The sequence below is a fragment of the Protopterus annectens genome, chromosome 9.part0 (genome assembly GCF_019279795.1).
Source record: "Protopterus annectens isolate FY-2018-M chromosome 9.part0, PAN1.0, whole genome shotgun sequence".
NCBI classification, from domain to species: domain Eukaryota; kingdom Metazoa; phylum Chordata; order Ceratodontiformes; family Protopteridae; genus Protopterus; species Protopterus annectens.
The window spans coordinates 1,359,056,632-1,359,071,735 of NC_056743.1; the positions used below are offsets into that span (position 1 = coordinate 1,359,056,632).

Sequence of the window (15,104 nt, forward strand, 5' to 3'; positions counted from 1 at the left end):
ACTAAACTGTTTGGTTTTGTTGACTCTGATGCAGTGTGTACAATGCCACAAGGTACACAACCACATACTATTTCCCCTGTAATGGTGCGTTGTAGTTGTTGCCCCTGGGAGCCTGCTTAAGGTGCTTATAGTGATTAAAATAGGAACCTAGTGTCTTCACTCTCTGAAATGAAAATAGGCACCTGTCCCCTATAATATCTGATAACCTGTTGTCAGATACCAGAATATTCCAATGCCTGTTTATGATGTCCATAAAAGCCCCTGTGTTTCTACCATAAGTTGTGACTAGCCTCAAATCCAGTTTCCTTTCTGATGAGTGTTGTTTGTATGAAAGCAAGTCCTTCCTGTCTTGAATGGAGGCCCACTTCCTGGCGGAAATTATATATTCCCATGTTTATAACTCCTACTTTGAAATCTACATATTAGGTGCTTCCTATATTACTCATACTTTACTTGATTAGAGAAAACCCGTTTGACCCGTAGAAACTGAGACTTGGGAATATTTCTAATAATGTGTTGTGGACGAAAGCTGGATGCATGTAATAATGAATTATATTGTGGATATTTCTAGAAGATCTCACTATCAAGAGTGTTATCTTCCTTCCTTATAATGTGAACATCCAAAAAAGTTATCTGGTTTGTATGGTAGAGGGCAGTAAATTGAATTTCCCACTTGTTCCCATTCAAATGTTCCACAAATTCCATAAAATATGTGCTGTCCACTCTCCAAACCAACCAACAATCATCAAGGTAATGCCTCAAAATATCGATTTCATCCAAGTACAGACTGTATGCAAGGTCATAAATAAAATGGTCCTCCACATAAGTCATAAATAGATCAGCATAAATTGGGGCAAAAAATGCCCCCATTTATGCTGAAAAGATCCTAAAAAAATAACATTTTTAGTTAAAACATGCTCAGCCAGACACACCAAAAATGTATTGAATCCAGGTTGATAAAGTTCACTTTTCTCCAACCAGTATTGTAATGCACAGAGACCAGCCCAATGTGGAATATTCGTGTAAAGGACTGTAACATCAAGTGTACATAGGAGCCAACCCGGTTTCAACTTCATATCCAAAATAATGCCTAAGAATTGGGTGGTATCCTGTATACGAGCCCTAATATATGTTAATAATGGTTGTAAATACTTTGTTAGAAACTAAGAAAGTACTGCAGTCAGGGAACCTCTTCCTGATACAGTGGGTCTCCCTGGTGGATTGTTTATATCTTTATGTATTTGCTTCACCTACCGACTGAGCTAGCCAAGCTACTGAAAATATTTTTCTCCAGTTTTGGCCTGCACCACTGTAAGTTCACTTGCTACTGTTATTCTAGATCTCTGTGACTCCCATGTAAATGCAAATGAGTAGAATGCTGAATACACAAGTCATTCTAGAATGTTTAATGTCTGAATGGTACAGGTAAGTGGAATGCTGAATACACAAGTCATTCTAGAATGTTTAATGTCTGAATGGTACAGGTAAGTGGAATGCTGAATACACAAGTCATTCTAGAATGTTTAATGTCTGAATGGTACAGGTAAGTGGAATGCTGAATACACAAGTCATTCTAGAATGTTTAATGTCTGAATGGTACAGATGAGTAGAATGCTGAATACACAAGTCATTTTAGAATGTTTAATGTCTAAAGCTTCATTTTAAACAAATTAAAGGACCTTACTGTCCAAGAAGTTTTCATGCAGGCAGGTGACCAAACTGAAAAATACAACTTTTGCTACTGTAATGAAAAGATGGACACAGAGACAAGCGCAGCCTCTTCTAAGGCGGAATGTTCTTACCCTCTTAATTGCCAGTTTAGGCTGCCTGGAATCTTTGAACTTAGCAGTAAGGAGGGGAGAAGGGGCCCATCATTAATCCACACAGCTGGGTCTGGGCTCAGAACTTTTGGGAAGTTCTCTGGCCTAAACATTCATTTCTTTCCGTAAACTTCTCAGCTGTCATAGAAACTCTGGGCATTATGATGTGCCATATCATTATAAGAAATTATTTTAATGTGCTGGAGTCATTCTGATTAGATAAAATACCATCAGTCAGGCTTCAATTTCTGTGTCATAATGCAAGGATTTTAGGACATGAGCATGAATTTTGATATTGTACCCCTGATGGACAAACAGCCTGAACAAAGCAGATTGCACATATATGGCTTTTACCAATGAAGCAGGCAGCGGTAATGATTGCTTTTGATCAGTTTCAGTTTGTTAGATCATGTTCAATTTGTGGACATACTATGTGCTATTTATTTAAGGCTAAATAATCCCTACTGTTATTTTATGAGATACTTAGGATGCTTGACTTCTTTGACGTGTTAATACAGAAAAAAAACGTCATTCTTCCCACTGAATCTAGCCTTTGCATATCTAAAACTGCACATGCAGCAGCTTGGCTTGAAATGGGATGAAAGACACTCTTATTTAAGGATAAACCCCAAACTGTCTTATGTAGATATTGTTAAGATAAATTCAGTCTTTAGTTGATATGTTCAGACAGAAGATTAGTAATTAGAAATTACTTCCCCTCCATTATTTTAGACAAAATTCCTTCACTGAAAATTTTCTTTTGCTTGATTTTCTATATTTAGACAGGCATATTTTACCTCTGTCCTCAGATAAACTTTACAACCTCCTAAAAGTATTAATGGACTAATTGTGGAAGTCAAGACTACCAAAGAAAGCATGGCATAAACACTTTACCCCACCAGAAGAAAGAGATCTGTGGGTTCCAGATTTATGATGCTATGCTTTGCTATTTGGGACATGCTTGTGTTTTTGGTGGTGTCTAATGCAACACCCCAAAGAATGAGCATGGACCAAAGAATGGTTTGGGGGACAGGAAGTTGGAAGAGGTGTGCATGCAAAAATGGTTAAACAGCTACACATCTTTGAAGGTGGGCTTGACGTTTTTGACAGGATTTGGTGAAATCCTAATTATGATTTAGAACATTCCACTATTTTTGGACAAATTGGGTGACCAAAGGCATTCTTTATTGGTCTGATTTACATAGTAGTTCTAATTATACTTAGCTATCACTAGAAGGGTATAGAAGTAAGACAGGAGATGAAACTCTGTTAATGGTAGCACTTTGTTCAGCTTTGAAGTATGTGTCCTGTCTCTGGGTCTCCATATTTCTTTCTTGGAGGATTACTAAGTTGATGGGTAGCCATCCTAGTATCCACTGTATAATGCCACTGTGCAGCCCCATCTAGATCTGCTTACCAATGCAGACCTAAATGGGAGCATTATTTGCAAGCCTTCGTGACTGTCTCTGAATGGGAATTTATTCTGGGTATGTGGGTTACACTCAGATATTTATCTGTCCTAGCGTTTACTTATTACAAGTATTTGCATTTGTGGTAGCACTCACCCAAATGGCTGAAGGATAAAGGATTTGGGTTTGGAAGGTGCTAGTGATATAGTCATTCAGATTCTGGCTACTTAGTTCATGTGGGTCCTTGGCATGTTAACCATAGCCTCAGCAGCAAAACTTCCTATTCCACTGATCACAGCCATCAGCCTATGGCTGTTGGAGTTAAATATGTGTCTTTTTAACTTAAGAATGGAATTATTTTTCTCAATCCAGCAGATTTTCTCTAAGGGTTCTATTATGTCACTTTTGGGAGCAAGCTCCTGATAACCTTACTGCAAAGTTAGTTGTATGCCTATGGGCCCAGGCTGAAAGTGTTAAGGGGATCTCATATATTTTCTGGGAGTGTGGTGAGCTGGGGGACTTTGATTCCCTGTGGGATGCACTGTTGGAGATGCTGGGTGGGCAGATTGGTCTGATACAGGAGATGATTTTTCTGAGCTATGAAACAGAATCAGAATTGCCTAGACATATTAAGGCCTTGCTGTGTCTAATTGTGGTGGCTGCAAAAAAGCAATTACTAGAAAATGGAAGTCAACATCTAAAGCAACTAAATTAGAAGTAGTGAATATAGTAACAGAGAAAAAACAACTGGAAATGAGATCGTTAGAAAAGGGTAGGAGCAAACTAAATAGGAAAAAAATGGGAATTGTGGGAACAATACATGCAAGTAAGGAATGAGGTTTAAAAGAAGGTAGGACTTAAATGAGCTGTGTAATGTTTGACTGAAAATGATTGGATAGATTATAAGTGATGTATAATGTCTGCAAATGGGAGTGTGTCAGTATGGTTTGGGATGTAAAATGTTTACAACTAGGATTGTGTCTGTGTGGTTTGTTTTCATTTATATAAATGTATGTTTGCTTATGTCATAAATAATGGTTTAATAAAGATGTTTCTTGTTTAAAAAGGGCAGGAATTGAATAACTTATGCAATGTTGATTAGGTTATATGATATATAGCAACTTAATGTATTAATACAGTTTGATTACTTTTGTCTAAATGTAAATTTGCTTATGCCACAAGTGATAATTCAATAAATATGTGTTTAAAAAAAGGGGAATCTCATATTTCAAATTGTGAAGAGAATGATCACTTCTGTATCTTTTTATATTGTAGGGATAGTACACTGTAAATAGTTGTTTGTTTTTACCTTTTTGCTTTACTGCTTTTTATGACAATGTGACTGCATTTTTTGTGTATTACCTTTTATGCTTGTATGGCTTTGGTCAAATAAGGTTATATTTAAAAAAATCATTATGCACCTGTTTAGAATAGTGTTAGCACAACGTGGATGGTCATTGTGATATACATGGGCTTAGCAGTCTAAGTCTAGAGTGCAGGATGAGGGTCAAATGAGTTGCCAACATGTCAAGTAGGAAAAAGAAGCCCTGGGGTACTACAGTCACACAGGAGTAGGTTGTTCAGTCACTGCTGAGACAGAAGATGTTGTAGGACGTGCCTCTTTTCCTGCTAGTGTGTGTGGGATATGTGTAAAATGGCTTGGCTTGCTGACTAAGTACAGGGAAAAGCTATAATTGTGACACTGCTCACTGGTGAACCAGAGAGTGTTAGGTAAGGAGCACTGAGGTCTGGTGGCAGAGGATGGATTAGGTGCCAATGATCTTGATTTAGATCAGGATGTACCAGGTTTGGGCCTTCATTTACTGCCAGACATAGAGGGTGTACTGATCACTATAAGAACCTATCTAGACAGAGAAGGAGTTGTGATGTGACTAACAGATCTCTTACTTATTCAGGTGTTGGAATCAGTGATGTGGGACCACTCTTGAAATAGGCTGATAGAAAGTGTGTTTACCAGTATTTTGTAGTACACAGTGCATTCCTGGTGACTTTCCACAAGTAGGGCAGTTAACCCTTAATTTAGCTGTGGGATAATTGTATGTTTTGTGTGTGTGTGTGTGTATGTTTGAATCACTGGTAGTCATTACAATATCACTTATATCTGGTCTAACCTTGGAGTAAGGGGTCCATGTCAGGCATAAGAAAACCGTAAGTTCTAGTCAGACATGATCTTAACGTGATGCATTTCCTTATAAGTTTATAAAAATAATGACTAGAAAACAACCAAAACAAAAACAAGCTACACATAGATATCATTTCCTTGTTGTCAAGTGCTAAAAAAAGGCCACACTGAAATCCTACCCATACTTCTAGGGCTGAGGAGATTAACCTTATTATCTTCTATAAAATATTAAGTATTTGTGAGGTAATACATGTGGTGGCATACAAAATAGCCAGCACAGACAGCTTGAATATTGAATCTAGTAACCAAAAGAAATGTGAGCGAGAGTGTGTATGTGTGTGTGTGTGTGTATGTGTGTATATGAGTGTGCCTGCTTGTGCAGGCAAGTGGGTACATGTGCACATAGGGTCTGTATTAAACAAAACATTAAAATGTCAACTCACCTTTAATCGACTCCTATTTCTCGAAACGGCACAACATCGAACCCTCAAATCACCAATTTCTTTCTAAGGGAAAGAAATCAGTAGCCCAAACACACACACCACATTACAACAAACACTATTAAAGTGGGGGGCTTCGCACCCCACACCCCAGCACCCCCCTAACTAAATATACTAACTCCGAGATCGCACTACAGTTGGGAAAAGGGTAGATTTAAAAGAACAGCCAACCGATTTCTTTCCAAGGGATGATTTGGCCGTTCGATGCTGTGCAGCTTCAAGAAACAGGGGTAGATCAAAGGTGAGTCGACATTTTACTGCTTTGTTTATATAATATAGACCCTGCACATATGCATGCATGTGTGTGCGTGTGTATCTGGCAGGGGTTATAAGGCTGGGATTTAAGTGAATTTAGAGAAAGACTCTTGAAATACATTGCATACAAATGCAACTCAATCTTCAACATGCCTAATTTAATAGTGTAACTGCTTGATTAGGTTGGAGGCCTAGCAATCATTCAATAGCAAATAATTCTGGAAGGTTTGCTCCAAGCACTAGGATTGTCCTTGAAGGAATATGCCACAGTAAGTTGCTAGATGGCAGTAAAGTATGATAAAAATGGCTGCAAACAACTGTATGCCACATAAGTAAAAGGACCATGTGCCCAGCAATTTTTCATTATATTAAAGTTTAAAAGTTCAGTATAAATTCATATTTCATTGATTACTGTTTATTCAAATAAAGCATTCCTTGAAGTTAGAATTACTAACATTCTGAGCCTTTCCCATCATTAGCTTAAAATAGTGCCCTGTGTCTTTGCAAAAGCAGCCACTGCAGATTGCATATGCCTAGTAACCAAAAGACAAATAAATCCCATATATTACTAAATAACAACAAATAGCAATCCCAAATGATTACAGTCTTGTTTTTTATCATTCCTGCTCAAGTTTTTCTGTTTGAATCATCCTCCCCAGTGTCTATTATATGTCTGGATTACTCATTGTGGTGGACTGTGGTGCCTGTTTATTGTGACAGAACGTGTGCATGAGCTTTTCATTTTTCAAATGATTTTTTTTTTACTATTGTCCAGAGTCTGGGCAAGAAACCTGGTTTTAGTTTTACTTGTTTGTAAACTAGATAACTGGAAAAATATGAATGGATCTTTTCAAATTATAAAACTAGGAAACTTTGGTCATAATTAACACAGTATTGCTGGAAGCTTCTGAAGGAATAGATAGTGCAAAAGGTGTGAGGGAGCACTTCTTGGCAATGTTGTAGTGTACTGTCATCCACTGTTTTGCACAGGAATAGACGTGGCCGGAGTGATTGACAGGCATAATGCCGGTGATGAGGTATGCAAATGATGAATGATTGGCATGCCATGCAGATTTGCCAATGACGTCATGCATACATTGACTGTTAATTAATTTCTTTCTAAAGTAAGGTGGTTTCAAAATAGTATTGCATAAGCACTTTGTTTGTCTATATTCATGTATTTGTGCTTGTTTAGCCCTGTAACACACTTTGTGTATTCGCTCCAATAATGCTGAGAAAAGTGATATTTGGATTTGCCTGTGACAGCAAGTGTATTACTTGTGCAGTCTTTGTTTACTCTCTTCCCCAATGTAGTGCGATCTCGGAGTTGGTATATTGAAGTGGGGTGGGGGGGGTAGCCCCCTACAAGGGGCAGTGCAGGAAGGTGTGCCCCCCTGCAAAAGCAAAGGGAAACAGTAACTGTAAAGTACTGGGTAACAAACAAGTCAACTTTAGAACTCGGATAGATTGGACTGAAATAGTAGTCTACTATGAACTGGCAAGTATGCTATTTTACTGTCTGATAATGCATATCTTATAAAGTGTGTTTAAATACTAACAAGGTATATTTGCAAATCTTTTCTTGAACTTTATACAAATGGTATCTGTGAATACTCAATTCCGCTTGCATGTGCTTCCTCATCAGGATGAATATTCATGCGGATGAGAGCCACATCATATTGATTATTCATCAGTACAGATGGACACTCTAAATTGGCCCTATGTCTGAGTGTGTGTGTGCCTTCTGTGGAAGGTTGGGTGCCAGGCTGGCAACTCGACACTGTAAAACTCCACTGCCAATCATGAGCGGACAGGTGATCCACTGTGGTGACCCCTAACCGGGAAAAAGCCAAAAGAAGAAGAAGAAGAAGAAGAAGAAAAGAATCAGTACAGATAGACATCAACCAGCTGGGGCGGGGTTTGGGCGGAGCTTGCTGCTGTGCATCTGGTGAGCTAGTACACTACAACATCCCACATTTCTTTGTAGAAGAGGTAGAAGATATAAACCAAAACAATTCTAAGCAGCTAGCAACAACAAATGTTGAATGAAACTACTACTTTATTTTAAAATAATTTATTTTATTATCTTATAATAAAGCAGTATTTATTTGTTAGGGCAGGTTTTGTAAAGACCCAGTGACACAGGTATGAACAGCATTTGGACTATCAGAGTGGTTCCCAGTGAGAACAAGTGTGCTTTAGGGTTCAGCTCTGAACCTACTGCTGTTCATGCTGATGATGGACTAAAATGGCAAACAGGTCAGAGGGGACACATGAACAGAGCTGTTGTATGCAGATGATGTGGCACTATAAGCAAACTCTGAGTAGGAACATCAACAAATGATAGAAGCTATTACAAAAAGCTGCTGGAGCTTAAGCACTGAAAACACTCTTTAATACTTTAAAACGTTTCAAAACTTCTTTAACCATGCTTTTCGTCCAACACAATAGTTGAACTTCCTCAGAAAGACAAACAGTGACGACTTGTTTTCACATTGTATAAAAAGGATAACATGATTAATTAACCCACCAAAATTCAAAAGGCTCTGGATACAATGACTCAATTCTTAAAGTGACAGTTATCTTAACTTATTATATATCTGACAAACAAGTCTTAGATGCTATTACGAGGTTGGCATGCTGAAAATAGATTAACTTGCACCATATATTTATACTTGGTTATGAATCTATGTTCTCAAAGAAATTATATACATAATAAAATCCTTTACATCGCAATTAAAGGATCCTGAAAAATGATAAACAAAATAATAATCATAAATATAAATAATGACACCTATAAAAATACATATACTGATAAAAAGAATGAATCATATTAGTAAACAAATATAGCACTTTACATTATAAAAGTGCTTCAATTATATCAATGTGAAGCACAATCTTTATGATACTGACGATTACTAAACTACACTTAACCTTAACATACCGACTGTTATATCTAAATTGATTTTTTCTTGATGCAAAATTCTAAAGTTCTCCTTAATTCACTAAATATTAAACCGATCTGATATATAACATAAAAATTAATAACATGAAAAAATAATAACACAAAACATATAATAAATAATCTTAACAGTAAAGGTAATATTTTTAACCATAACAAATGTATTGAATAAATAAATAAATAGAACAACCAACTTTTACTCAACTATCTCTCTAAGCTTCTCAGCTTCAAGATACACATAAGGGAGCATTTTTCATTTAACCCTGGATAAGTATAGGCATTAAGTTTTATTTGCCATAAAAGTTCACTCTTCTCCAAGAGTAGACTAAAAGGGCCTCCTCTAATATCTTGTCTGATTTGATGAATTATTCTGAAATGAAATTTATGCTCAGGATACTGCATAATATGCCTTGCTAAAGCATTTTCATCCTTCTGTGATTTGATACCCCTGAGATGTTCATATACCCTACCTCTTAATCTGCGCTCTGTTTTTCCTACATAAAAACATGGGCATCTTAAACATGTTGCTAGATATACAACACCTTTTGAGTTGCAGTTGAATCTTCCTTTTATGATGATATTGATTCCATTGACCCCTACTTGTGAGCCCAATGCCATATGATAACAATATGGACAATTGCCTCTGATTGTCTTGACAATCACATTCTAAGCCATCAGTCTTTAACATAGGTATGATGCAATGTGGCAATTGTCCATATTGTTATCATATGGCATTGGGCTCACAAGTAGGGGTTAATGGAATCAGTATCATCATAAAAGGAAGATGCAACTGCAACTCAAAAGGAGTTGTATATCTAGCAACATGTTTAAGATGCCCATGTTTTATGTAGGGAAAACAGAGCGTAGATTAAGAGATAGGGTATATGAACATCTCAGGGGTATCAAATCACAGAAGGATGAAAATGCTTTAGCAAGGCATATTATGCAGTATCCTGAGCATAAATTTCATTTCAGAGTAATTCATCAAATCAGACAAGATATTAGAGGAGGCCCTTTTAGTCTACTCTTGGAGAAGAGTGAACTTTTATGGCAAATAAAGCTTAATAACTATACATATCCAGGGTTAAATGAAAAATGCTCCCTTATGTGTATCTTGAAGCTGAGAAGCTTAGAGAGATAGTTGAGTAAAAGTTGGTTGTTCTATTTATCTATTTATTCAATACATTTGTTATGGTTAAAAAATATTACCTTTACTGTTAAGATTATTTATTATATGTTTTGTGTTATTATTTTTTCATGTTATTAATTTTTATGCAATATATCAGATCGCTTTAATATTTAGTGAATTAAAGAGAACTTTAGAATTTTCCATCAAGAAAAAATCAATTTAGATACAACAGTCGGTATGTTAAGGTTAAGTGTGTGTTTGATGCTCATCGTTAATGATCTTCACAATACGGGCAATGTATTAACATATATACTTCTGATAGTCTGAGATATTATGAGAAAATACATCATAAATCATATATCATATTGTAGTAATTTAAGTATTTAGTTTAGTAATCGTTGTCAGTATCGTAAAGATTGTGCTTCACATTGGTATAATTGAAGCACTTTTATAATGTAAAGTGCTATATTTGTTTACTAATATGATTCATTCTTTTTATCAGTATATGTATTTTTATAGGTGTCATTATTTATATTTATGATTATTATTTTGTTTATCATTTTTCAGGATCCTTTAATTGCGATGTAAAGGATTTTATTATGTATATAATTTCTTTGAGAACATATATTCATAACCAAGTATAAATATATATGGTGCAAGTTAATCTATTTTCAGCATGCCAACCTCGTAATAGCATCTAAGACTTGTTTGTCAGACATATAATAAGTAAAGATAACTGTCACTTTAAGAAGTGAGTCATTGTATCCAGAGCCTTTTGAATTTTGGTGGGTTAATTAATCATGTTATCCTTTTTATACAATGTGAAAACAAATCTTCACTGTTTGTCTTTCTGAGGAAGTTCAACTATTGTTTGGACGAAAAGTGTGGTTAAAGAAGTTTTTAAACGTTTTAAAGTATTAAAGAGTGTTTTCAGTGCTTAAGCTCCAGCGGCTTTTTGTAATCGTTTTTGTTTTTGCTGTTTGTTTTATTAACAAATGATAGAAGACTAGAATGCAAAACCAAAGGCACGTGGGATGAAATGTAGTAAAGCAAGACAGTTGTCATGGCAGCAAATCAGGAAGATCATGAGATGGTGCAAACAGAGGTAGAAGGGAAATAGTGACACAGGTTAACAACATCAAGTATTTGAGAGGGTTTGGGTGGTTGAGGAGAAGGGATGTCTAAATGAGGAGGTCAAAGTTAGAATCCAAGTGTCTGCAGCCACCTGGCAAAGAGTATCAGGGGTAGTGTGTGACAAAAGTAAGGTGTGTAGTGGTACAAACAGTTATTTTACATGGCAGAGAAACCTAGACAGTGAAGGCAGAGCAGCTGAGGAAGCTAGAGCTGGTGTAGATAGAGTGCTTGAGAGTGGTGGAAGGATTCGGAATGTGAACAGGCAAGGAAATGAGGAGCAAAGCAGAAACCAAAGTTGTTACAACTGAAGAGAAGGTCAGAGAGCAGTTCAGACCATTACATGCACATGAAAGCAGAAGACAGTTTGATGAAGATAATTTGGCTCAGACAAAACAAAGCTAAGAAGAAAATGAGGATGTCCAACAAAGAGATGGATGAATTGTGCGACAAAAGACCTGCAACACTTGGACATGATTATCAAAGAAGGTAGTAACGTGGAATTAAATCCAAAGAGGTTGCAGCAATTGATGCAACACCCTAACACCATGTAAAAAAATGGGGAAAAATAGAGTTGATGATGATTTTATTTATTTAACATTTGTTGACCGGGAAAGTCCGACTAGGTTCCACAGATCCTGTTTTCAGTGGAGGCCTGGGGAGAAATGCTCCAGAAGCATGTTTTGTTTAGAATGTGGGAGGAAACTGGAGTACCCAGAGGAAATCCACGCGAATGCAGGGAGAACATGCAAACTCCACACAGAAGGCACCCCAGCATCGAACCGGAGAACCTCTTGTTGTGAGGCGACAGCATTAACTGCTGCACCACTGCACCAATGACTTGTGTATTCTGCCCTTGTTCCTGTCTGATAAGTTTTTTTTTTTGGTTTGTGGATATTTACTAACAGTGTATGTTCTCAGATGGTTAGAGTAAAGGTGGAGGGCATGTAAAACACATATTTCAGTCAGAATGGTGAGACTGGGGTAGACATAGAAAAAGCACTGAGTAACATTTGGGATAATATGGGAGAACCTCAGCATTATTGTGAAACAGAAGGCTGTGTTTGAATCAGAATCGTAATGGTTGCAGTGGGCAGAACTCCAGGCAAACTGAATGAATGTAGCTGGCAACATTTGACATTATGGTTTATGTTTTCATGTTTGCATGGAGCATGCCTTTCAGAAACTGAGCATAAATTCTTAAAGACTGTGTCAAGGTAGCTGACTATGAAGTTTGTCCATGTGGCACTTTTAATTGCTAGCTTTGTACAGAAAATAAATGTCTGAAAAACAAAGATGACATGGCATGTGCCATTAGAGACTATGTACAACAAAAGTACAAAATGCTACATTAACTTATTAAGTTGAAATATGTGGGGTTTATGAGAGAAATATTATACTGCAAGGGTTTTGAAATGACTTTATCTGTCAGCATTATCTTTTAATTGTACTTAACTACTAGCAGGCAGTTTTACCAAGCACTTTCATAAAATAATAATAAAATACATAAAAGAATAAAAACAGTGGATGTATCCATACAGATTGCTGCAACTACAGTGCATATTATGTCATAGGGGGAGGTCATCTGGCATGTGTGGAGGTCTGGGAAACTTTATACAAACTGTTGGCTAAAGAAACTATGAACTGGATTTCTTACAGTGGGGAAAGCATCTTTCCATTTTCAGTAAGCACTTAATGCAGTTTAATCCTCATTGGGTGCCAGAAGCTTTCTCAGCATACAGCACTCTGTGTAAGACAAGAAATGATTCCTATGTGGGACACCAGTATTTAATGACATATGTATGCTCACATGCATGCATGCTACACATACACTTAAGGGCAATTTGGAGTATATGCAATCCACCCTTTGGGAGGAAAAGAACGGATGACTAAATACCTTACAATGCGGGCCTTTTCTGAGTTACAAATTATAAAGTTAGATGGATAATATGATGTAAGATCCAGGGAAAGAAACTCATAAGGAAAAGCTTGCCCAATCCCAATATGCTGTGCACTGAGAAAGCTGAAAACCTAGAAATGCCACATAAGGGGAGAAATAGATAAAATAATTATTTCCATGTTGCAGTGTAGGGATCATTTTGTGAGAGGCCAAAGAATACCATCAAGTGGAAAAACTGTGTTTATGGTGTAGCTGTCCCTTAAGACCTTCTCCATAAACTGCGCCGTATCAGTACTTAACACTTTTTAATAACGGAAACGGCCTGCAATGAAACCTTCTCTTGCCCTCCTCCCATTTATTCTCCACTGCTCATACCCTCTGATTCAACAGAGCCATTAGTCCCGAGAATTAGAGCAACACAGGCACAGAAAGAGTGTGAAAGAAAGAGAAAGATACTAAAAGGTAATGCACACAGAAGCTATATTGTAGGCTATTCTGTGATTCATTCAGGTAACACTGCAGATTAAAATACATTCAAAGAATGCATTCACTCAGTATCTATTTCCTGAGATCAGATTTGTGACAAAATATTAAAAAAATGCTGTTGACTAGGAAAGCACAGTACTGTAATATATATTAAGGTTAACCACTGGGTGTGAGTGGAATATTCTGACAGAAACCAGTACTCCCACACCCATGTGCTGTAAAAAAATATTTTTATCGACAGATATTACTTACATTTGGTATAAAATTATTTTTTTTCATTTTATTACAGGCAATCCCACATGGCAAAACGAGAACACTTATAGATTTTAGCACCATGTCATCAGAAGACAGCAGCTCAAGCACAGAATGCATCATTTGCTTTGGTAACTATGACAATGTTTTCAAGCTTCCAAAAGTTCTGTGCTGTGGGCACACCTTTTGCCTGGAATGCTTAGCTCGGATCAATGTTACCTCAGAGGAGCCAAGAATCATCAGCTGCCCTGTGTGTCGCGAGCCTACAAGATTACCAGGAGGCAAGGGCCTACCAGCTCTAGAAAACAACCAGGACGCACTGTCTCATCTGCCATCCCCCTTGCAACATGTACAGTCTGTGCGATTCAGCCGCAACAAAGGGCTCCTATATGTGAAAAAACCCCAACCTATATCCATTCTTAAGGAAACACCAATCAGCACAGTAAGTCAAAGCCTGGAAATTGGGCGACCAGAACCTAGAATTCCTCAGCATGCTGCAATAAACCATAGGATCCTGTTGACCTCTTGGTGGTTCTATGCAGGTGTAATTGGCATTTTGCTTCTTGTTTTGGCCATTATTTTAGCTAGCATCTTTGTCTTTGTCATTTCTCCATCTTACAACGGTGGCAGACAACACTCTTCACAGAACAGTGTCACTGAGGTAAATTCATCTCATAGCCCCTAAGTATAAAATGTGCCAAAATATGATGTAGACTTGTAAATTGTTGCTGCAAGCTCATGAACCACAGTTATGTTTCAGCTTTCTTCAATATGCTGCACTTTGAACTCTGATCTCAAGAAATAATTGTGCATTTCTTCTACTAATTTGGACTGTCATGAGCTTTCAGAAAGAGGGTTATTACAGCAGCCTTGACCTTTGCAAATTGTAGCAAAAACAATTAGAAAAGTAACATCCAGGCTAGAAACTCAAACCCTTTGGATGTTCAACTAGTCAACATCATCTGAAAGGAAGAAGCTGGTATCAAAGTAATTAAACTAATAGAAGTAATGAGTGCAGTTAGAAAAATGGAAGCAACTACTTGGTGATGGTGACTGGTATTAACAAACAATAACCAGCTAACCTGCACTAAACATAGGTGATATAAGACAGAGACCA

General features: G+C 37.1%; 1 protein-coding gene across 1 annotated transcript in view; it reads left to right on the forward strand.

The window, feature by feature from the left end:
* The window catches only part of RNF225 (ring finger protein 225), a 353,399-nt gene that overhangs the window by 337,104 nt on the left and 1,191 nt on the right, over window positions 1–15,104 (forward strand). Inside the window, exon 2 of the mRNA XM_044084346.1 lies at window positions 14,025–15,104. This exon is cut by the window's right edge and continues 1,191 nt beyond it. Within this exon, the coding sequence (XP_043940281.1) occupies window positions 14,070–14,672 (603 nt within the window). The 5' untranslated portion in view covers window positions 14,025–14,069 and the 3' untranslated portion in view covers window positions 14,673–15,104. The remainder of the gene's footprint in view (window positions 1–14,024) is intronic.